This window comes from Gymnoscopelus microlampas (genome assembly GCF_963454915.1).
Source record: "Gymnoscopelus microlampas genome assembly, chromosome: 4".
Classification (NCBI taxonomy): Eukaryota; Metazoa; Chordata; class Actinopteri; order Myctophiformes; family Myctophidae; genus Gymnoscopelus; species Gymnoscopelus microlampas.
In genome coordinates this window covers 35,516,248-35,541,229 of record NC_139941.1, presented here as the reverse complement: position 1 = coordinate 35,541,229, position 24,982 = coordinate 35,516,248, and the positions used below count along the sequence as shown (strand labels likewise).

The 24,982-nt window shown below is 41.8% G+C and overlaps 1 protein-coding gene across 1 annotated transcript in view; it reads left to right on the top strand.

The window, feature by feature from the left end:
- The window catches only part of tet3 (tet methylcytosine dioxygenase 3), a 31,493-nt gene extending 14,788 nt beyond the window's left edge, over positions 1-16,705 (top strand). Inside the window, 7 exon segments of the mRNA XM_084055909.1 lie at positions 2,239-2,332; positions 5,397-5,605; positions 6,053-6,203; positions 6,557-6,646; positions 7,812-7,949; positions 8,520-8,895; positions 9,220-16,705. Coding sequence (XP_083912035.1) covers positions 2,239-2,332; positions 5,397-5,605; positions 6,053-6,203; positions 6,557-6,646; positions 7,812-7,949; positions 8,520-8,895; positions 9,220-11,075 — 2,914 coding nt within the window. The 3' untranslated portion in view covers positions 11,076-16,705.
- Positions 16,706-24,982: the final 8,277 nt, after the last annotated feature.

Here is a 24,982-nt window from a genome sequence, read left to right as displayed (position 1 = left end):
TGACCCAGAATCCAATACGAGAAACTGAGGAAATATCAGCATCATCAGCAGATCACAAGCAGGCACACCGAGCCCAAAGAAGAGGAAGGTTAGGGAAAGATGAAAGATATGAAACAAGAACATGAGGTAGAGGACAGGAAGGTAGACAGGAAGAGAGGGAGGAGAAAGAGGGAAAGAGAAAGAAAGAAAGATAGGTAGACTGGCTACAGTTTCCTTTGCCTACTGGCAACCACAGGGCTACATGATGCAAGTAACTTTGCTCCTTAAAACTTGAACAGAAGGAGATCAATAATCTCTCAATAATCAAATTATTATACCAAGTGATCAACTCTTCAGTCATTTAAATATTTTGTGGTTTATTTGCGTCTTTCTTGTTTGTTATCTGATGGTTGTGTATACTAATTATTGACTGTAGCTGAGTACCCACAGCCAAGGAGACTATCAGAGGAAGCGCACCTGCTCTACATATTGGAGCTTAACTGGACAACTCATAGCAGCATATAGCCCTATTACCTCATCACATTAAGTAGCTTCAGTAAATACATTCAACAAAGGTGGAATGATGCAATACCCATGATAACAATGAGTATGCAGGATTTGGCGCTTCATGTTTGGTGTGGTGTCTGCCCTGGCAATTACTTCACTACTATTTTCAATTAATGACTCATCTCTCCCCAGAGAGAGGGGGGCAGGTTGAGTCGGAGGTGGAGGCTGGGGGGTGGGGGGGGGGTGGTTGTCAGCCAGGCTAGGGCTCTTCCTTTTGTTTGTTTGAAGGGTGACGTAAGACCTAAAGCTCTCTGTAGTCCTCCGGATGACCTTTGACCGACCCCTAACCCCGGCAGGCCACCCCTGTGGAGAGAGAGCCCACTCTTCTGCCACTTTCTTATCCACCTCAGGGTTGAGTCCCTTTCAGCCTGAATCCCATGTGTTCATGGTAATGCCAGAACCACTCAGGGATGATGGTTTCTTTTAATGACAGGTAGTGGAGAAGCATAAGAAAGGGTTAGTAATGGAAGAAAACATCTTGCAGACTCACACAGGCAACCCAAACATACCAAGATGCAACATGTGTGCACACACAAACACACAAATACTCAATACACACTAATCACCACCCTCCTCATACATACCTCCTCTCTCTCCAGGCAACTCAAACATACCAAGATGCAAGATGTGCGCGTGCGCACACATACACACACACACACACACACACACACACACACACACACACACACACACACACACACACACACACACACACACACACACACACACACACACACACACACACACACACACACACACACACACACACACACACACACAGATATTTGTTCAAACAGAAAAAGGTATACATTCACATGAAACAAATATTAACATACGCACAAAAGCTCACATATTATGTGCACACAAACATGAAACGCATGAAAGAGACAAAGACTCAGACTGGTTGTTGTTCTGGGGGTGGTTGTGGTGGCAATGTGTATTAATCGAATTAAATGCTAACTATATTAAGCTTTATTTGTATACCATCTTTCAGATAGACTGTAACTCAAAGTGTTTTACAAGCAACACTAAATGAAGCAAAGCCTACCTGCTGGGTTGTGTTTGCATGTATTCCCGTGTTTCTGTGAATCTCAACAGATTCATGAGAACCTTCCTCTTTAACCAGCCACTGGGGTTGGTTGGCCACAGAGGTTGGCCTGTTCTGGAGTTAACAAATACAAGTCAAGTGGCATCCAAATCCGAGGCAGCCAGTAAAATTTCAAGTGTTTGGGGCCACAACATACAGTATAGGCCATTATTGCTAATTATTATTTGTCCTCCATTAACATTAAAGATGCACTTTGAAGTGACATTTTGTAAGTCGTATTTACAAATTAAGTAGAGAAGCTTACAGTACCTTGGCTACCGTTTGCAATAAAATATTAGCTTGCTACCAGACTGAAGATAAAATTCCAAATAGCCTTTGGTTTTGTGAACGAGGCACCAGTTAACATTCATATTGCTTGCCACTTAATCATGATTTAAGTCGGACAGACAGTTTTGTCTAGTACCAAATAGATTGATAGAATCTTGTCCAAAATTGAATGAACGCATAATTGTCTGCTCGTGCTTCAACAGTATACTTAAGAAGTGTTCTGTATGAAACCACATATTGAAAGCATGTAATAATCTGTTTTCTGGGCTGAGGTATTTCAGTATACGTGACAAGCATACCTTCTCCCCCCTGTGTAGATATGGAGAGAAGGGCGATGCAATCCGAATTGAGAAAGTGGTGTACACCGGCAAGGAGGGAAAAAGCTCTCGAGGATGTCCTATTGCTAAGTGGGTGAGTAACATAACGTGACATGACATGACATGACATGACATTACAACATAAAACTACAACATCATCTGCATAGTTTCGGCATTGGTGGTGGGTGGCCCCATTCGGGACAGTTAGTTACATAGGTAAAATAATGTATGATCCTGGCTGTACACAGTAAGCAATGCTCTGCAGCTTGAGCTACTCCTTGTGTGACTAGATATCTGTGTGTACTTGCATATGTGCCTATGTGTTCATACACGTGCATGAATGTGTGGTGTGTTCCCTTCAATTAACCCCCAAGGAGCTTTATTGGCATGAGAAAACATGCATTTACATTGCCAAAGCAAGTGTCAAAAACATAATAAAACAATTTAAGAAACAAACTGGGGAAAGTATTTACAGTTGGTGGGGGTAAACAGAGCTATGTCACATTGCAACGTGGAAAAGCGGGCTGTTAGAAATAGTTTTATATACATGTTGGTGAGGGTAGCTTGGTATAAAGCTTTTTTGATATAAAGCTTTTTGAAACAAATGGCAGCAATCTTTCAGGGTTTTGCAGTCTATTTTTGAGACAAATAGCAGCAGCTTTCCTAAACTAAATATTATACAAAAAGGTTTGTCAATGTGTAGCAGCTCCATTCATATGTACAGTAGGTCTATGTATGAGGTCCACTCTGTACAGATAGTGCAGTAAAACACATAGTGGTTGGTATAAGGTTGTTGTATTCCATTGCATAACTTTCTCTTGTCACAACAGTTCACAAATCTTGCTGCTGTGTTTGCACATTGTTGTATTTCTCCCAGCTGGTATGTTTTTTTTTTGTCATTGGTCATGTTTTCAAGCTCTCTTGTAATCTTTGTAATCTGTGGGAAGTATGTGTCTCTGATGTCTTGGTATAGTTGGCAGGCGGTTAGAAAGTGTAGAAAGTGTGTGGTGGAAAGTGTTTCCACCATATTTTGTGTCAGTGGGTGCATAGTCTGTCTTCCCTTGGGAGCCAGGTCTGTCTTTGGCGGCCTTTCTCTATTGCAAGGCTGTGTTCACCGAGTGTGTGCCTAGTCAAGGCGTTCCTTAGTTTTGGGTCAGTCACAGTTCTCAGGTATTCTGCCAACTGTGTATTCTCTATTTAGGGCCAAATAGCATTCCATTTTACTTTGGTTTTGGGTTGACTCTTTCCAGTATGTCAGGTATTCTTGTTTTTTATTTTCTTATAATCTGGTTTAGTACAGTGGGTTTTCTGTCTGTAGTTGTGCTTGTGCATAGAGTCCCTGCACCAGCTGACTAAGGCGGCATCCCTGAAGGTTTTCTTTTAGGTGGTTATAACATTTAAATGCTCTCTTCTTAACTCTGATAATGAGTGTATCATCCTAATTCTGCTCTGAATGCCATTACCATTTACCATTGGGTGCGGAGGATGAATTTGCAGAGTTCTGCGTGCAGAGTCTCCGTTTTGTGTTTGTCCCATTTCACAACTTCTTGGTTGGCAAGGGGACCCCAGACCTCGCAACCATAGTGGGAGATGGGTTATATAACGGGGTCTAATATCTTTAACCAGATTTTAATTGGGAATTCTAGATTGACGTTCCTTTCACCACCCCTGACAGTAAAACAGTAGGGGGTCAGTCTCAGTAACAACTCTAGAGCCCCCCAACCCCACCTTACACACACACACACACACGCACGCACGCACGCACACACACACACACACACACACACACACACACACACACACACACACACACACACACACACACACACACACACACACACACACACACACACACACACACACACACACACACACACACACACACACACACACACACACACACACTCACTCCTAATGGCTTTACGAATTCAAAACAACTGCCACACACAGAGACACAGAGCCTATTACAGAATTGTGTGTGTGTGTGTGTGTGTGTGTGTGTGTGTGTGTGTGTGTGTGTGTGTGTGTGTGTGTGTGTGTGTGTGTGTGCTCATACGCACACATACTGTATGTATGTATGTATGTATGTATTTGCTTGTATTTGCATTATGTGCAAACACGTGCATGTATGTGGTGTGTATTTGTGCGCAAGTGATCAAGTGTGTAATGACAGCTAATACAGGGAAACCTAGCAGATTTTTCACCACCCCTGACAGTAAAACAGGAGGGGGTCAGTGAGTCTCTGTAACAACTCTACAGCCTCCCCACCACACACACACACTCACTTATATGCATTTGCGCACATCCAAATATCTCTAAAGGAGTTTTACAGTACCTTCACATAATTTAGCGGGAGCTGTGAATATGTATACATTTGATCCTCCACAACTCTGCTAATCCAACGGGTATCCACAGAAAACATCCAAACAGATATACCAAATAAGCCATGTTGAAACAAAATAAGCCAGTCACTTCCTCATTATAGAGACCCACTGTGGTGTTGGGTTTTTAAAACTTTGTTTTGTTTCACTCAGCGTCCCTGCATACTTCCTTGTTGACCAATGCATGGCTTTAGTGAGGCTCTAAATGGCGTTCGACACATGGAGACACACCGTGTTTAGTTGTAAATCTATATTAGTTAAATAATATACGGAGCCTTGGGAAAGACCAGGATTTTCAAGTTTTGGGATCTCAGGTTTTCCATGAGCCATCATTAGAAATAAGATTAAATAGTATAAGATTGGTGGTTACAGAATGTACTGATAGAAGAAGGTACAACAAGAACGGACACTCTAACCACAAAGTCACTGAGCTTGTATAGGCCAAGGAAGTAACTCTTCGAATTGTATGTTTTTACATATACATAAATACATTTCTGTTTTGTTTTGTTTTATCATTGATATGAATGTTGATGTGAATTAATCAATAATCAATCAATCATATGATGTTTTTTTTCATGTATTTAACTTAAAGCTTGAATTTGATACTGAAGGTCAAAACTCTAATCGGGCTGAAACTTTGTCCAAATATGGATGTACCGACATCATAGATGAATTGGCCACATGAAGTCCCAGAGCCACATGGAAGCCACGCCGTTATTAGACTCTTGTTTTAAATTGTGCGTATGTGCAAACGTTCACCTCACCATCTCTCCTCAGGTCATCCGTAGGGCAAACGAGACGGAGAAGCTGATGTGTTTGGTGCGTCACCGCGCGGGCCACCGCTGTGAAAATGCTGTCATCATCATCCTCATCATGGCCTGGGAGGGCGTGCCGAGGAACATGGGTGACAAGCTGTACCGTGAGATCAGCGAAGCCATCACCAAACGCGGCAACCCCACCAGCCGGCGCTGTGGTCTCAATGACGAGTAAGTCGCTGGGTAGTGTAATTTCAAGGAAAGCTTTGGCCTTGGTTTAGGTAGAAATGACAATGGAAAGGAGTAACTGAATGGTTGTCTATCATTATTTGTGCCGGTGAGCTCGTTGCTTGTACTGAAGGAGCAACAAGGGAATCACCTTGGTTAGTCGAGTTAAGTAATGCAATGTTAACAGTATAAATGCTTCCCCATTCATTAACTAGAGATAATTATAATAATAAACTAGAGATAAAACCAAGAATGAAAACCATTCAATGAAAATACTGGAGGTCAGAGGTTGTGTATGTGTCCAGTACTGTGTACTGGATATAGACTGAATATATGTGCAATCCAAGCAATGTCAGCTACCTCCACTTTACAGGGGCAGTAAGTAAATGATAGATGGCATTGAAGTTGTACTTAGAAATGAAGTTAATGTCTCGCTGTTGCCCCCTGCAGTCGTACGTGTGCGTGCCAAGGCAAGAACCCTGAAACTTGTGGCGCTTCATTCTCCTTTGGCTGCTCCTGGAGCATGTACTTCAACGGCTGCAAATATGCCCGGAGTAAAATCCCACGCAAGTTCAGACTGCAAGGAGAGCATCCTGATGAGGTACAATTAGCCCACCATGATCTCTGGAGTATTAGTTTTATAAGAAAGATGGCAGTCTATTTAGCTTTTTCCCATTATTGAGACAGACAGTAGGAAGGCTTATATAGAGCAAATATAAGTAATCTAATGTATTTTTAGCATTAAGACAGACTGGTCAGAGTTATCTTTGTGGTACTTATTATTCTAAATGTACAACACTTTTGGATTGTCTATCATTAAGGAAAGCTTTGAGATTGAATTATGAATACTAACGTAGACTGTACTGTGGGAGCAGAGGGATATTGTGTTTTTTTATGTCAACTAGTAAACTACCGTAAACTAATGGTTTATTATTATAATGCTATGGTCATCAGGAGGACAAACTCAAGGATAACTTTCAAGAACTGGCAACTGAGGTGGCTCCCCTATACAAGCAACTGGCCCCGCAGGCCTACTCCAACCAGGTTAGTACACACTCTGAGGACCTCTGTGGAGTACTGCCTCCCATGCCGACAATAGTCCCGTCTTTTACCATAATATCAACACATTCGTATATACGTTATATTGAAATGTATGTTGTTTTAAGGATAACCTTTGAGAGTGTTAGCTTAAATTGCCGGTAATACAGTACCATTTTTATTATGCGTATGTTTTTGTTTTTGGAACAGTGTTGAGACCGAGGCCAGAACACACACCCTCCTCCAATTGGAGTAGAGTATTCTCTGTGGCCATAGTTATAAGATTGCAGTTAGGCGGACGTAAACATACACACATCAACAAAGGGTGATGGGTTAAAAGTACTAAACGTTTAAAAAGTATTAAAAAGTAGAACCCGAAAACCAACAATGGTAAAGACTGCTTTATTTGGAAAAGATTTATAACGCTTCGATCAATTTGAGAGGTGTAAGAGAAGATTGCCGTAACTCATCAGATGCACAGGTTCCAGGAAGTGGCTCTACACAGCTTGGAGCATGGAGATATACACTGGATATTAGTGTGAATAATGGACTGCTGTTGTGCTTGTGTAAAATGAACAAATGAAACCTTGCAGTTAAGGAACATTATTTTAAATATGCTGCCATCAATCACATATATAATAGGGCAGTGTTTCATCAAAAGCGGGTGGAAACACTAAGGGCGGCTTGGATATGAGAACACTGCGTTGTCTACTGTTTGGTCATGTGGCTGCCAACAAATTCAGTTGAGAACAACTGCCACAGTGGTTCAAATAGCCAGTGGGTGCTCTGTGAACAGCAGAGCATACTGTATGAGGAGCAGTGTCCGTGGAAGCAGGACATATTCAGTGAATACAATGAACAGATCACTGTACGGAAGGAGGCTGAGATAAAGTAACCATCATCCTTGATCTTAATGTCAGGCTTGCTAACACCTGCTAATGTGTTAAATAATGTATATATTAATAAGGTATGCATAATAAGCTTTGGCTTAAAAAATATCTTGGTGCCTCTATTGTACGTGCAGCTGTTATGTCAAATTATGAATTATATAAACTAACTAAAAACCGCTCCAAAGAATTATAAAACAAACTAATTAATGACTTTGCAACAGAAACTTTTGAGTGGGAACCTGCTTAGGACTAATGATTCATTTACATTTCTGTCCTACTAGTGTCTGACTGAGACCACAGCTCCAGACTGCAGGCTGGGACTGAAGGAGGGCAGACCATTCTCTGGGGTCACCGCCTGCATGGACTTCTGTGCCCATGCTCACAAGGATCAGCACAACCTCTACAACGGCTGCACTGTGGTAAAGTGCTCTCTATCTTTCTCTTTCATTCATTGTCTTTTTAGCTCTTTCCCCTGTTTTACTCATTTTCTCTTTCCATGTAATTCATGCAAAATGTACTGTAATGAGATTAAGGATTAGCTGTTCTTCTGAAGAATGTCCAACATAAGTATTTTTCTAATATATACTTAATTGATAGATTACATCAATTGAGATCAGTGCAAAATCAACCAAGTGAGATATTTCAACAGCAGTTATCACCAATCATATATATATGGTGTGTGTGTGTGTGTGTGTGTGTGTGTGTGTGTGTGTGTGTGTGTGTGTGTGTGTGTGTGTGTGTGTGTGTGTGTGTGTGTGTGTGTGTGTGTGTGTGTGTGTGTGTGTGTGTGTGTGTGTGTGTGTGTGTGTGTGTGTGTGTGTGTGTGTGTGCGCGCGCGTGTGGGTGTGCGTGTGCGACTCTGTGTGTGTGTGTGTGTGTGTGTGTGTGTGTGTGTGTGTGTGTGTGTGTGTGTGTTGCTGAGTGCAACACGTATTTAAATATATCCCTCCTTACCTTTCTATCCCTTCTCCCTCTCTCATCTCTCACAGGTGTGTACTCTGACCAAGGAGGATAACCGTAAGGTGGGTGTGATCCCAGAGGACGAGCAACTCCATGTGCTACCCCTGTACAAGGTCTCCACGACCGACGAGTTTGGCAGTGAAGAGGGCCAGCGTCTCAAGATGAAGTCGGGGGCCATTCAGGTGCTGGAGGCCTTCCGCCGTCAGGTGCGCAAGCTGCCTGAGCCGGCCAAGTCCTGCCGACAGCGCCGCCTAGAGGCCAAGAAGGCTGCTTCAGAGAAGAAGTTTGCTGCAGAGAAGAAGAAGGCTAAGCAGCAGCAGCGTGTTGGGGACACACCGGAGAAAACGGCGGTAGTGAAGACGGAGATCAGAGTCACAGGGTCACCACGTCCACATGGCAATAAAGGTGAGCAGGTGTTTTATGGAGGGAGACATGTGGGAGTGGAGATGACATGCAGCGCAGGTCATGAAACGGAGTCCATGTTGCAACTAGGTATGTGCCCTTGTGATAGGTGCACTACTTACTGTACTTGCTGATCAACTGGAATGATCCAGGGTGAGCTTTGTCTTATGAACTGCTGCTCTAAAATGTTTTATTTAATGCTTGAGCCAATTGTGATGTTTCAGACAGAATTGAGATCACAAACTCCAATCCAAACTAAAATAAAATGATCTTCAGAAATCAACACATTTTCTAATTTGTATCCTGTCTTCTGTTTTCAACACACAGCAATTGTGAAGCAGGAGGAAAACGTCACCATTAAAACGGAGCCCTTCATTAAAACGGAGCCCTTCATTAAAACGGAGCCCTTCATTAAAACGGAGCCCTTCAATGGAGCCTTGGACTGCTACTCGCCTCAGATAGCAGACCCCTACAGCAACAACTATCCCCACTCTGCCTATTATGCAAGGGTAGGCCTCCCTCCCAATGGCCAGCCCCCTGCCCCAGGCCCAGTCAATGGCTACCACCCCAGTTTCCCAGCACTGCCCTATGGCTACTACAACTACCCCCCCAACGCACTTTTCCCATCTCGACTTAGGACTTATGAGGGTCGAAGGGGCTCGTGGTCCAAAACGGGCTCTAAACTGGTCCAGGAGGACAAGAAGCCTGATGTGGAGAGCCTCCAGGCCAGGCTCGCTCAGTCCTATTCCACTCTCCCTGAGCAGCAGACCCCGGAGCCGGCTATCCAACGTAGCACTTACCCTCAGCAACTCGACTACCAGTCACGGCCCTCCTCTATCTCCTCCGAGCACTCTCACCGAGGCACCCCGGTTATTAAACAGGAACCCATGGATGTGCCTGTTTATGATGGTGTATTAGTGAATCGGAGTGGTGCCAGCACACCTAGCAACACCCCTAGTACCACCCCACTGCCTGATGTCTGGTCTGGGCACAAGCCTAATGGCAGCATGGTGCTCCCTAGCTGGGACGGGCATGTGAACTCTAAAGCAGGCCGTACAGCTTCGCCGTTCACTCCAGATAGGCAGCAATCTCATCAGCAACTTCCTCAGCAGTCCTCTCCTTATCCCCAGCAGTGGAGTCCCTACCCTAGGTCAAACACCCCCATGAACTCCCCTTCCCCATCTCAGTCACCATCCCTAAAGGTGCCTCCCTCTCCATCTCCTTCCCCACACCCCGGTACTCCACATCCCAACAACCTACATCCAGGCACTCCTCATCCTGCCACCCCTCACCTAGTTATGCCACAGTCTGACCTCTCCCATTCAGGCACACCACAACCTGGCACCCCCAGCCATCACTGGGACAGTCCTACTCCCAGCCCTCAGCCCAATGCCTGGGCCATGGGGCCTGGGACAGGGTACAGCCCTGGAATTCTGAAGCACAGCAACCCTGCCGGAGCTTACCCTGACAAGATGTGGTCCAAGGCTGGGGAGAGTCGGAGCTCTACTCCTCAGGGGCTCCAGGAGAAGGCCTGGAAGTCTTGTGGGGGTTCAGTGGCAGGCACTCCATCTCCATCCCCTGAGGGCCGTCTGTTCCCAGGTACTCTGGAGCAGCAGTCAGTCCAGGCATGCTGGCCTGACCTGGGCCATGCAGAGAGTGATGTGGAGAGCACGAAAGGTCACTATGCGGATGAAGACGTGTGGTCGGATAGTGAGCACAACTTCCTTGACCCCAACATTGGTGGTGTGGCGGTGGCGCCAGCCCATGGCTCCATCCTGATCGAGTGTGCCAAGCGGGAACTGCATGCCACCACCCCAATCAAGAACCCGGACCGCTCCCACCCCACTCGCATATCCCTGGTCTTCTACCAGCACAAGAACCTCAACCAGCCCATGCATGGTCTGCATCTTTGGGAGAACAAGATGAAAATTCTGGCCGAGAGGGCGCTCCAGAGGCAGCAGGAGGGCGCTCTCCTGGGCCTCTCCCAGGAAGAAATCAAGGCCCTAGGGAAGAAGCGCAAGTGGGGTGCGGCAGCGGCAGGAGCGAGCCCCGGGGGGCCCACCCTGGCTAAGGACAAGGGGCCAGTGACGCGGCTGGCACCCACGCTCCACACCACGTCCATGGTCACTGTGTCTCCCTATGCCTTCACTAGCCTCACCGGGCCCTACAGCCGCTATGTCTGAGGACAGACAAAGAGACAAATTGAGAGGTATTCTCTGAGACTTCCACGTCCTCACAAACTGGTGCAGTGTGGTGGAGGGGGCGCCAGGCAGGGATAAAGAAAGGGATGTGTGCAACTCAAGCTCTCTCTCTCCTTACTCTGGTATACCCGTATGCTCCAACCTCACCCCCCTCACCACCACCACCACCACCACCACCACCCCACCCTACCCCCTATCCCTCCATTGTCCACTGGGAGGGAAGGGGTGACATTTTATCATTTGTTTTTTTTTACCTCATGTCAGGCAGTGGTTTGGCCGTCTAGCCGACAGACTCACTGCTTGTGGTGCTCCTCCTCTCTCTTCCTGATGAGAGGAACTTCATTGCTCTTTCTTCTTCTTCTTCTTCTTCTTCTTCATAGAATTTTAATGACCCTAATTATTATTGCTATTATCAATATTATTATGATTGCTATTGTTACTGTCAATGTTGTTATAACAGGTATTGTTATTATTATTATGAAGACTTTTTTGTTTTGTTTTTTATATTGTCAGTTTCATTAATGTTATTAATGATGTGATTGCTTTTGGTTCTGTTTTATTATTATTATTAATATTATTATTATTATTATGATTTCATGGTTTTAAAAATCAGGAGTCAGTCAGACTCAGACAATTGCTTTGTTCCATGTTTGGAAAGCGTGTACCCTATTCTTTTTTATTTGCTTTGGCCTTTATCAATCTTCCTGCTCTGCTCAGAGGGGGCGGAGCCAGTCTCTCCTTCTGCACTTGGAAACTCAAAAACGTTCAATCACAAACACAGCGAAGGAGATTGTAATACAATAGAAATTGTTGATACCATTCTTTTTATGGATATTATACAGATATTTATCTTGGATCATGTTTAGCCTCTCCGGGCCTTTTGGAGGAGAGAATGTGCTCCTCCTCCTCTGTCTCCTCATTTTCTTCTAAACCCCTCCACTGGTGCTTCACTTCCACCTCAGTCCTTTTCTCCTAGAATGTATCTCCATTCTACTCCTCTTTGCACTTGATGCTGTATAAAAGGTGCTCTTTCCCAGACTTGGCTCAACAGTATAAGAAAATAATATTGCTTGTTATTCAAAAGCATCCTCTTTGTAGTACACAGTACAATCTAGTCCATTTGGTTACAATTGTACATTATCAGAGAGAGTTACAAATGGATAAATCAACACTGAGGATTTGACTGTGTACTAGATGGATTTTCATCAGGACGATAGTGTCAAGAATGATCTTTCAAATACCTTCCTGTGATTGTCCAAACTTCCTAGTACTTGTAAATTATCAAGGATTATTTTCTAATGCTGTTACGTCCAAGTCTGTGCTTACCATACAGAGAACAAAAACTGGCACTAGATGTCCTCATCTTCCTAAAATGTTCCAGCAGGAGTGAGCATTTCCCATTCTAAAGCCTACTCAGTCACTCAAGTTTTCAGAGAGGTGCGCATGCACGCGCACACGCCACACGCACGCTGACGCGGACGCGCGCGCACACACACACACACACACACACACACACACACACACACACACACACACACACACACACACACACACACACACACACACAGTGTGTGTGCCAGCAGAGCCAGCAGAGCCTTGCCTGATGGCTTTAACCATGACCACCAGAGGGTAACCCCCTGTTTACTGACCACGGATGGGTGTCCCAAAGACTAATTTAATCATATCTTTCTTCAAGTAGATTTTATGAAGTTGAAATATAAACTTTGAGATATGAGGTGCTTCCCCCAAAACGCTTAAAGGCCAACTTCATCTTTGTTCCATTGTAAGTCAATGGAACGAAATGAAACAGCCTGGGAGTCTTAAGTTGATTTTCCAACACCCTCCTTAAGACCTATAGTTCACCCTTGTTCAACTGTAAGCAAATGGAGCCAAGAAAAACTTAGTGTCAAGGTGCTTTTGTAGAATCACTAAGGGTAGTTTTAAATGGGTTCCATTGCAATTTAAAAGAATATAGAAATTGCCTTTGGGAAATCCAGTCCATACCTGAGAAACATCAATGGGGAAATACGATGGTACAGTAAGCCTCTTGGTGCTCCTAACACAAACTCACACTCTGGTGCTTCCCTTCAAATCTTTCACACTCAGTAAAAGTCCTTCTTCTGCATGGTGCTGTCGCCTTCAAGCAGAGCTACTGTATGTCTGTCCTTCTCCTTAACACCTTATCACCACAAAACCAGTTATCCAAAAATGTGCACCTTTGGCTTCGGTGATGTCATTAGAGCAACTGCAGTTCTGGTGTTGAGCCGTGGAGTGAGTGGAGTTCTTGGTGTTTTAGCAACATTTGTGTGGTAAGGCTATTTTATAGCCTTGTAGAGAGTTCCTTCACTTCCAGCTGGATCATTTATATAAACAATTATGTCTGAGCACAATAATCTAGGTGACATATCGGCAAGCACTGTACAATGGACTTTTTCCTAGTGTTAACATGAACTTGTGCATTAAATGATCTGAAATGATTATAGTTGCATTTATTAATGCAACTATAATCTTAGATGTCAGTATAAGTAGAATATATAACTAATATTGTAGAGTGTCAATACCTTTATGTATTTATATATATATTCTTACTTACTTACACATTCTTGTACTGACATAGTATTTACTGCTATAATATTGTACTATCCTCATAATTGTGTACTGTTGTGTGTCATACCTTTGCGCATGTACAAGTTAACAGTGTGGGGAAAAGGCCATTGTAAATATAAGTTTTACCTCCCTTACTACTTACAGAGAGGTTCTGAGTGCAAACATCCAGAGTTTGCTGATAACGTAAAAACCCGGAGAGGTCTTGAGTGGTGAGAGTGACATATGTACTTTGGACAACATTTAGCTTCTGGGAGTCAGCACATTCAATCAACTGTCTGAATCCCAGACAGACAGAGCCCTAATGGGAGGCACTCATTACAGTGTGTGTGTGTGTGTGTGTGTGTGTGTGTGTGTGTGTGTGTGTGTGTGTGTGTGTGTGTGTGTGTGTGTGTGTGTGTGTGTGTGTGTGTGTGCGCGTGTGCGTGAGAGAGAGAAAAAGTATGACTGAGTAAGGAAGAGGTAGAGACAGAGACATTGCTTGATAACATAGACCCAGTTCCATGAATCATGAATAATGTTCACTCTTATTGACTTGCCTCGTAGCTATTCAGCTGGTCATGTGAAATGGAGTGAGTGACTTTAATGGGAGTAGATCCAGAGCAAATCCCATGCATCGCTCATTACTATTATGTTTGTTAACAGCATAACCATTCGAATCATGGAATACAGTTGCGTTATACTGTAGTTAACAAGCAAATACGTGGAAATGAAAAGCAATCCATGGTACAGAACCCGAGCTTGATGTCATGACGGGCTACAGGTGGTTGCGAGGGTCGGGGCGCCCCTGCAATCTTCTATGAAAGACCCTGGTGCTTGTTTGGAGATCTAGAGCTCTCTACCTCATGATGTAGAGACACTGGTCATGAACACAACTCGCTACTGAGAGCAAAGATTCATACATTTGTTCTTTTGTGGTGCCCTCAGTCGACATGCTCATTTTAATACGCTTTTTATTTTTTAGAACTCTTATTTATTACACAATGATGAAGATGATGATGTTGATGATGATTGTCAATATTATTTGATTTGTTTTGTTTTGTTTGATATAGCTAATACAAATTGTACATAGAGAAGAAAAGATTTTATAAAAGCACTTTTAATCTTGATTTTAACGATGAAAAGAAAGAGCCGATTATTGACAACTTGAAGCTTGGTCTTGTTTTGTTTTTGTTTTGTTTTCTGGATTTTTTTTCTCGAGAGACGAAAAAAAATGTAAATACGGAAATATTTAGGTAAGATTATTTAACTAATGAGGGGAAATAGTGAGTAAATCATGAATGATTTTGGAGGGGGATCTTTTGAATTCCAGGTTTTTCTTTCTGTCAGCCCCTAAACATTAGTGAACAACGCTTTGAACCAAGGTGTTGTGTGTAAATGTGTACTTTACTAACACTGCTGTTTCTTACTCTCATAAGTACTGTACTCTCCCCTGTCAGCCAGAACCTTTGTCAGTAATGTGGCCCTGCCCTCTTCTGAGCTAATTCCACCAATCCCGTAATGTAGAACCTGCTAGTCAAGTGGGTGCACAGTTGACTGTAGTTCTATAGTGTTACATAGCATTGGATATTCCCTAAAAAACACGTATCTATAAGGAACATCTTTCATTCTTCAGCATGATTTTCCCATTGATGTTCATGTGCTTTGGAAATCATGCAATGGGGTTTTGGACAGTTTCCAAGGATTATGGTATTCACTCAACATAAGATCATGTAAAATCTCAATTTACACCCTCTGTTTTTATACCAATAATGCATGGTCCACCTTCCATACACAGTATACAGTATATGGATTCAGTCATATTTATGATCTACATATTTCAGAATGGGTGCTGATCATATTCTGTACATGTTTTGTTTTTCTAAACTTTGTAAATTTCTATACAAGTCTCGAGTGAGTTTGGTTAACAAGGCTCCTAAGAGCCCCACACTTCCCAAATGTGTGTGTGTATGTGTGGGGGTCATTGGGGATGCCGGTGCTATGACGCTACACCTTAACTTCACTGTGGAAAAAAATGAGAAAATGTAAAAAAAACAATATATATGAGGAAATACATAATGGCCGCTAAATATTTTTCTGCGCTCTTAGAATGTCATGAAAAGAAATACTTTTGATTAAAAAAGCAGTTTCGCAGGATTGGAAGCTGCCTCTGGTGCTGACTTTATTGAAAAGTCTCTACTCTAGATACAACTAGACTGTAAAACTCTATAAGAAATTACATCTCTTTGGGGGAGGCAAGAAATACGCACTCAAAACTGTTTGAATACATTCTCTATTAGTCTCCATTCCATGTGGTGCTTGAAAATGTATTTTATTCTAATTTTTAACAGGGACAAGGTATAGAGTCATATTATATTGAGACTGTTATCTGGAATAGATATTTAGGTGCAGCATATGTACCGAAAGCTATTGGAATTTCTCTTTTGAGTGTGTTGTACATTGTCATGTTAAGGGAATGCTAAGATATTTGAACCATATGAGCATAGAAATTGTGTACTCCCTCATTCCTCTTCCTCACCATGCACTTCTTTTCTCAAGCCCTTCACTCTTTTACCTATACACCTTGTATATTTTGTTTTTCACACACAAACACACACATAATCAAACGCAAATACCTGCACACACCTCAATGTGTCCGTGCCCCACTTTCACAACCACTCTTCATTTAACACCTTTCACAACTGTTCTTCATCAAACACTTAATTTGTCCACTTTACCAGAGTTGGAACAGAAATTTAGAACATGGCCCATACTGAATGAAAACAAACAAACAAACAAACAAACAAACACAACAGGCAGCTACATTCCTTTTTGAGTTATAGGATTGTTCTCTTTTTTTATGTCAAGTATGCAGTATGTAAAAAAGTGTTTTTGTTTAGTCTCTCTCTTTGTAGCTGTATGGTGTATTATGTGAATACATAGTGTATGTGGTAAAAACCCACAATATTGTTTTTTTGTTGCGCGATAATAAATAAATAAAAAAAAACATGAAAATGAACTTGACTTGATATGGTTTGTTTTTATTTTTCATCTCTTTGACATGGTGTGCTTAGTTGACACTGTGGCATTTTGTTCAGTGCTAGCAGCTGTTATCTGGGCCCTATTTCACGAAAGGTGAATTAGGACATAAGCCTTTCTTTAACACCTATCCTGGCTTAATTTAGCCAGGATTAGGGATGAATCGGTTTCATGAAAGCTGAATTATCTTGCCAGATTAGTTTAGCCAGTGTAAGTTTATCCATGACTAGATTTCACGAAAGAGAATTGAGGCAATCCTACCTTAGTTACCATGGCAATTTAGCTGTGAAGTTAGCCTGGTCAGGAGCAGCCTAACAGCCAAATTTACTTAATCCAGTGCCTTGTTCTTCAAGTTTTTCCACAGTTAATTCAACACATGTGTTTGTATATGGACTAATTTTAATGACCCTGCATTCAAATAAAATGAAATAAATACAATAAGATATAATCAATTTAATTATATTACTGAAATAGTGTGTGACCATGAATCATAATTGTTTCACAATGACTCATGTGATATGGTAAATGGTAAATGGTGCATTTATATAGCGCTTCTATCCGAAGCGCTTTACATTGATTGTGCCATTAACCCATTCATACACTGATGGCGGAGGAAACCATGCAAGGCACCAACCTGCTCATCGGGAGCAATTAGGGTGTTCAGCGTCTTGCTCAAGGACACTTCGACACTAATATATATATATATATACACACACACACACACACACACACACACACACACACACACATATATATATATATATATATATATATATATATATATATTATATATTATAGCTCTAATGTTTTTTATATAAGTGGTGGCAACATTTTGTGACACCACACGGGTCTTCCCAACAATAGCTAAGATTGAAGTCAGTGTGAACATGGCCAAATAATAACTTAATAGCCAAACTAGGTCTAATGAAGCACGCTAGCATTTATGCTAACCCTCCGGCCTGAGGCTCTCTCCCTTTCTCTCTCTCTGCTGCAAAGAAGGAGAGGCGGTGCTGCAAAGTACTACCAATCAACTCTAAATTGCCTGAAACATACTCCTAACAGGGTTTTGGGGGGACGATTTTGGCCTCCACACTTAGTGATTATTTCGGATTTAACTTTCGTTTTAGTGGTGACAAACTTTCGTTTCGGTAGTTTGATTACAAAATGTAAGTTGTGTAAAAAATAATCTGACTATACTAAGTTGCTATTTGTTTGTTTAAGTCAGGCTATACTCTACTCAGAGTCATAAGTTTACAAAATGTACTAAAGTACAGTGAACGTCTGTGCGGTTTGTCTTCATCACTGAAAATAACGTACATGTAAACTGATGTCATGTGCAGTTGGGGTGAAGAAACACAACCATTTCACTCCTAATAATACCTATTTGATTTGACATCCTGACTTGCTGCTGTAGCTGAGGCTTGAACCTGTTACCTGCGGCTCACTAGTCAGTGACTCTATCCATTCACCTACAGCTGTTTCCTTGGAATCTGTGGTTCTGAAACGTTTTGTTGTCAACCCCCCAAATTGACATGTATTTGGGCAGTGGACCCCAATGTGAAAAGATGTAGTGTCAGGGCCCCCCATGAAAAAGATTTATATGTATGCTGTAACACATTTTTTTAAAGTTATTTGTCTTGTTTGTTGTTCAAGTCAAAGCACCAGGAAGGCTGTACTTGTCAGCCATCTGTTAGCTCAATGGGTTGAGACGCAGTATTCATGATCCAGAGGCCATGAGTTCAAATCCCATTGATGTCTTTCCTATGATTCTTTCCTTTGCAGACTGGCTTCCAGAAGATCAAGTGAAAACTACCAGGAAGGCTATATTTGTCATCCAACTGTTAGCTCAATGGGTTGAGACGCAGTGTACATGATCCAGAGGCCATGAGTTCAAATCCCATTGATGTCTTTCCTATGATTCTTTCCTTTGCAGACTGGCTTCCAGAAGATCAACTGAAAACTACCAAGAAGGCTGTAATTGTCAGCCATCTGTTAGCTCAATGGGTTGAGACGCAGTGTTCATGATCCAGAGGCCATGAGTTCAAATCCCATTGATGTCTTTCCTATGATTCTTTCCTTTGCAGACTGGCTTCCAGAAGATCAACTGAAAACTAGCAGGAAGGCTGTACTTGTCAGCCATCTGTTAGCTCAATAGGTTGAGACGCAGTATACATGATCCAGAGGCCATGAGTTCAAATCCCACTGGTGCCTTTACTGTGATGCTTTCCTTTGCAGACTAACTTCTAGAAAAACAAGTTAAAACCACCAGGAAACCTGTAACTCTCAGCCAACAGCTTAGCTCAACTGGTAGAGCGTCTGTCCAATAACATGACTTGAGTGGGTTCGATTCCCACTCGAGTCAAGTGTCCCCAGTAACTTGAGGCAACGGATAAATTGACTGATATCCTTAGTGATGCTTCCCTTTGCAGACTAACTTCTAGAAAAACAAGTTAAAACCACCAGGAAACCTGTAACTCTCAGCCAACAGCTTAGCTCAACTGGTCGAGCGTCTGTCCAATAACATGACTTGACCTGACTTGAGTGGGTTCGATTCCCACTCCGAGTCATGTGTCCCCGGTAACTTGGGGCAACGGATAAATTGACTGATATTCTTCGTGATGCTTCCCTTTGCAGAATAACTTCTAGAAAAACAAGTTAAAACCACCAGGAAACCTGTAACTCTCAGCCAACAGCTTAGCTCAACTGGTAGAGCGTCTGTCCAATAACATGACTTGACTTGACTTGAGTGGGTTCGATTCCCACTCGAGGCAAGTGTCGCCGGTAACTTGGGGCAATTTATCCGTTGCCCAAAGATACCGGGGACACTTGACTCAAGTGGGAATCGAACCCATTCAAGTCAAGTCAAGTCATGTTATTGGACAGACGCTCTACCAGTTGAGCTATGCTGTAGGCTGAGAGTTACAGGTTTCCTGGTGGTTTTAACTTGTTTTTCTAGAAGTTAGTCTGCAAAGGGAAGCATCACTAAGGATATCAGTCAATTTATCCGTTGCCCCAAGTTACCGGCGACACTTGACTCGAGTGGGAATCGAACCCACTCAAGTCAAGTCATGTTATTGGACAGACGCTCTACCAGTTGAGCTATGCTGTTGGCTGAGAGTTACAGGTTTCCTGGTGGTTTTAACTTGTTTTTCTAGAAGTTAGTCTGCAAAGGGAAGCATCACTAAGGATATCAGTCAATTTATCCGTTGCCCCAAGTTACCGGGGACACTTGACTCGAGTGGGAATCGAACCCACTCAAGTCAAGTCAAGTCATGTTATTGGACAGACGCTCTACCAGTTGAGCTATGCTGTTGGCTGAGAGTTACAGGTTTTCTGGTGGTTTTAACTTGTTTTTCTAGAAGTTAGTCTGCAAAGGGAAGCATCACAGTAAAGACACCAGTGGGATTTGAACTCATGGCCTCTGGATCATGAATACTGCGTCTCAACCCGTTGAGCTAACAGATGGCTGACAAGTACAGCCTTCCTGCTAGTTTTCAGTTGATCTTCTGGAAGCCAGTCTGCAAAGGAAAGAATCATAGGAAAGACATCAATGGGATTTGAACTCATGGCCTCTGGATCATGAACACTGCGTCTCAACCCATTGAGCTAACAGATGGCTGACAAGTACAGCCTTCCTGGTAGTTTTCAGTTGATCTTCTGGAAGCCAGTCTGCAAAGGAAAGAATCATAGGAAAGACATCAATGGGATTTGAACTCATGGCCTCTGGATCATGTATACTGCGTCTCAACCCATTGAGCTAACAGTTGGATGACAAATATAGCCTTCCTGGTAGTTTTCAGTTGATCTTCTGGAAGCCAGTCTGTAAAGTAAAGAATCATAGGAAAGACATCAATGGGATTTGAACTCATGGCCTCTGGATCATGAATACTGCGTCTCAACCCATTGAGCTAACAGATGGCTGACAAGTACAGCCTTCCTGGTGCTTTGACTTGAACAACAAACAAGACAAATAACTTTTAAAAAAATGTGTTACAGCATAAATATAAATCTTTTTCATGGGGGGCCCTGACACTACATCTTTTCACATTGGGGTCCACTGCCCAAATACATGTCAATTTGAGGGGTTGACAACAAAACGTTTCAGAACCGCAGATTCAAAGGAAACAGCTGTAGGTGAATGGATAGAGTCACTTGACTAGTGAGCCGCAGGTAACAGGTTCAAGCCTCAGCTACAGCAGCAAGTCAGGATGTCAAATCAAATAGGTATTATTAGGAGTGAAATGGTTGTGTTTCTTCACCCCAACTGCACATGACATCAGTTTACATGTACGTTATTTTCAGTGATGAAGACAAACCGCACAGACGTTCACTGTACTTTAGTACATTTTGTAAACTTATGACTCTGAGTAGAGTATAGCCTGACTTAAACAAACAAATAACAACTTAGTATAGTCAGATTATTTTTTACACAACTTACATTTTGTAATCAAACTACCGAAACGAAAGTTGGTCACCACCGAATAAATTTAAATTAAATCCGAAATAATCACTAAGCGTGGAGGCCAAAATCGTCCCCCCAAAAACCTGTTAGGAGTACGTTTCAGGCAATTTAGAGTTGATTGGTAGTACTTTGTAGTGACTTTTTTGGTCCCTAACACCACAAATGGTTTACATACTCTTTACGAATGTCTTACGCATCATTTGCTTAACATGAATGATAATTCTAGTAATTGTTTGGTGTCTGCATTCATGAAAGCCAGGTAGTTTGCAACAGGTAAGGAGAAAGTCCACATTAACAGACAGTCATAAATGATGAACTGTCTTCACTTTACTGTAGGGCACATAATAACATTTAAAAAGGATTTATAGATATTTTAGGAATGTTTTACAAAGCATGTTAAACATGAACAAACACATTAACAGACAGTTGTAAATGATGAACTGTCTTCACTTTACTATAGGGCACATAATAACATGTACTAAGGATTTATAGATACTTTAGGAATGTTTAACAAAGCATATGTTAAACATGAACAAGCTACCAATAGCTTGTATATATTATGTAACATCAGTTACAAATGATTTAATAATCATTTACAGATGTATTATACATGGCTTATTCATGATTAGTTACTAATACCTTTATAGATGATTTGTAACCGTAGTTATAAAGGTTTTAGTAATCATTTACGAATGTCAATAAACAGGTTGTTAATGATTTGTTAATAGTCTACAAACTGCTTATAAACGTTTATAAATGCTTTAGAATGGGTCGTTACAAATGATTTAATAATCTTTTACAGATGTATATAAATGGCTTATTCATGAATAGTTCACTACTTACTAATACTTTACAAATGATTTGTAACTGTAGTTATAAAGGTTTTAGTAATCATTTACGAATGTCAACAAACAGGTTGTTAATGATTTGTTAATAGTTTACAAACTACTTATAAACGTTTATAAATGCTTTTTAACGGGTCATTATTGTAAAGTGCTACCACTTTACCACTTTTTTTCACCATTGTGTCACTACCGAAACGAAAGTTTGTCACTACCGAAACGAAGTTAAATCCAAAAAAATCACTAAGTGTGGAGGCCAAAATCGTCCCCCCAAAAACCTGTTAGGGGTACGTTTCAGGCAATTTAGAGTTGATTGGTAGTACTTTGTAGTGACTTTTTTTTTTGGTCCCTAACATTCATCGAGCTCTAGACATAGTAATTTTTTTTTCGTTTCGGTAGTGACACCATTGTGTCACTACCAAAACGAAGTTAAATCCGAAAAAATCACTAAGTGTGGAGGCCAAAATTGTTCCCCCAAAAACCTGTTAGGAGTACGTTTCAGGCAATTTAAAGTTGATTGGTAGTGACTTTTTTTTTGGTCCCTAACATTCATCGAGCTCTGGACTTAGTACATTTTTTTCCGTTTCGGTAGTGACACTACCGAAACGAAAAAAAAATTGTTCCCCCAAAAACCTGTTAGGAGTACGTTTCAGGCAATTTAAAGTTGATTGGTAGTGACTTTTTTTTTGGTCCCTAACATTCATCGAGCTCTGGACTTAGTAAAACATTTTCCGTTTCGGTAGTGACACTACCGAAACGAAAAAAAAAAAAATCCCCCAAAAACCTGTTAGGAGTACGTTTCAGGCAATTTAAAGTTGATTGGTAGTGACTTTTTTTTTGGTCCCTAACATTCATCGAGCTCTGGACTTAGTACATTTTTTTCCGTTTCGGTAGTGACACTACCGAAACGAAAAAAACAAATGTTCCCCCAAAAACCTGTTAGGAGTACGTTTCAGGCAATTTAAAGTTGATTGGTAGTGACTTTTTTTTTGGTCCCTAACATTCATCGAGCTCTGGACTTAGTAAAAAATTTTCCGTTTCGGTAGTGACACTACCGAAACCAAAAAAAAAAAAAGAATTCCCCCAAAAACCTGTTAGGAGTACGTTTCAGGCAATTTAAAGTTGATTGATAGTGACTTTTTTTTTGGTCCCTAACATTCATCGAGCTCTGGACTTAGTAAAAAAAAATTTTGGGGGAACAAATTTTTTTTTTCGTTTCGGTAGTGTCACTACCGAAACGAAAAAAAAAAATGTGTTCCCCCAAAAACCTGTTAGGAGTACGTTTCAGGCAATTTAAAGTTGATTGGTAGTGACTTTTTTTTTGGTCCCTAACATTCATCGAGCTCTGGACTTAGTAATTTGTTTTCCGTTTCGGTAGTGACACTACCGAAACGAAAAAAAAAAATGTTCCCCCAAAAACCTGTTAGGAGTACGTTTCAGGCAATTTAAAGTTGATTGATAGTGACTTTTTTTTTGGTCCCTAACATTCATCGAGCTCTGGACTTAGTAAAAAAAATTTTTGGGGGAACAAATTTTTTTTTTCGTTTCGGTAGTGTCACTACCGAAACGAAAAAAAAAAATGTGTTCCCCCAAAAACCTGTTAGGAGTACGTTTCAGGCAATTTAAAGTTGATTGGTAGTGACTTTTTTTTTGGTCCCTAACATTCATCGAGCTCTGGACTTAGTAAATTGTTTTCCGTTTCGGTAGTGACACTACCGAAACGAAAAAAAAAAAATTTCCCCCAAAAACCTGTTAGGAGTACGTTTCAGGCAATTTAAAGTTGATTGGTAGTGACTTTTTTTTTGGTCCCTAACATTCATCGAGCTCTGGACTTAGTAATTTGTTTTCCGTTTCGGTAGTGACACTACCGAAACGAAAAAAAAAAATGTTCCCCCAAAAACCTGTTAGGAGTACGTTTCAGGCAATTTAAAGTTGATTGATAGTGACTTTTTTTTTGGTCCCTAACATTCATCGAGCTCTGGACTTAGTAAAAAAATTTTTTGGGGGAACAATTTTTTTTTTTCGTTTCGGTAGTACCGAAACGAAAAAAAAAATGTGTTCCCCCAAAAACCTGTTAGGAGTACGTTTCAGGCAATTTAAAGTTGATTGGTAGTGACTTTTTTTTTGGTCCCTAACATTCATCGAGCTCTGGACTTAGTAAAAAATACACCAGCACTACACCAGTCCCCCGCAGCCAGGGAGGCCAGGGCCGAGCTCATGCTTCCTTCAGTGCATGAGAGCCAACTGACCTTCTTGTCACCTGACAGGGGGGAGTTTCCCTGGTTGGACGTAGCGCGTGGAAGGAACACGTTATTCCAACCAGTTCCCTTCCCCTCCATCAGGCGCCCCGGCTGTCATGGGGGAGGCGGTATAGCGACCAGGATTACTACATGTTTTTGTGAGGGTATTAACTACCCTAGGAGACACGGGGAGAATTTTCAGAACTTTTAAAGGAGTATATTTCTAAAAGTACAAAAGATTTCAAAGATTCATGTTCAGGCAAACATGTCCACAGTAAGATTAACATTTTAAACTTTGAATGGGGGTTCTAGGTGTAGAATACGGTCACACCGAAGTTTAATTCTAACTATGAGGATGGATTCTGCCAATGCTTTTCAACGGGAACGTATTTTTGCAGAAATCCGTGAATGGCAAGAAACCACTCCATTCCCATTGAAAAGCATTGTCAGAATCCACCCTCATTTAACTTCGCTGTGACCTTTCCCTAGGTATGCAAGACGGGTGCACTACGTTAGTCCGACAGCCCATTCCTCCGACGTTTACTATACCTATACCTAACCCTAACCCTAACCTTAACCGCACGCGGAAGCCACGTAGTCGGACTACGTACGGAGTAATGGGATGTCGGACTTACATACTGTCCCCATGCAAGACTAGTAGCATGCCAAAGTTTGCACTTTTTCCTCCTTTAAAAATGGCCATTGACAATGCATTGGGCGCTT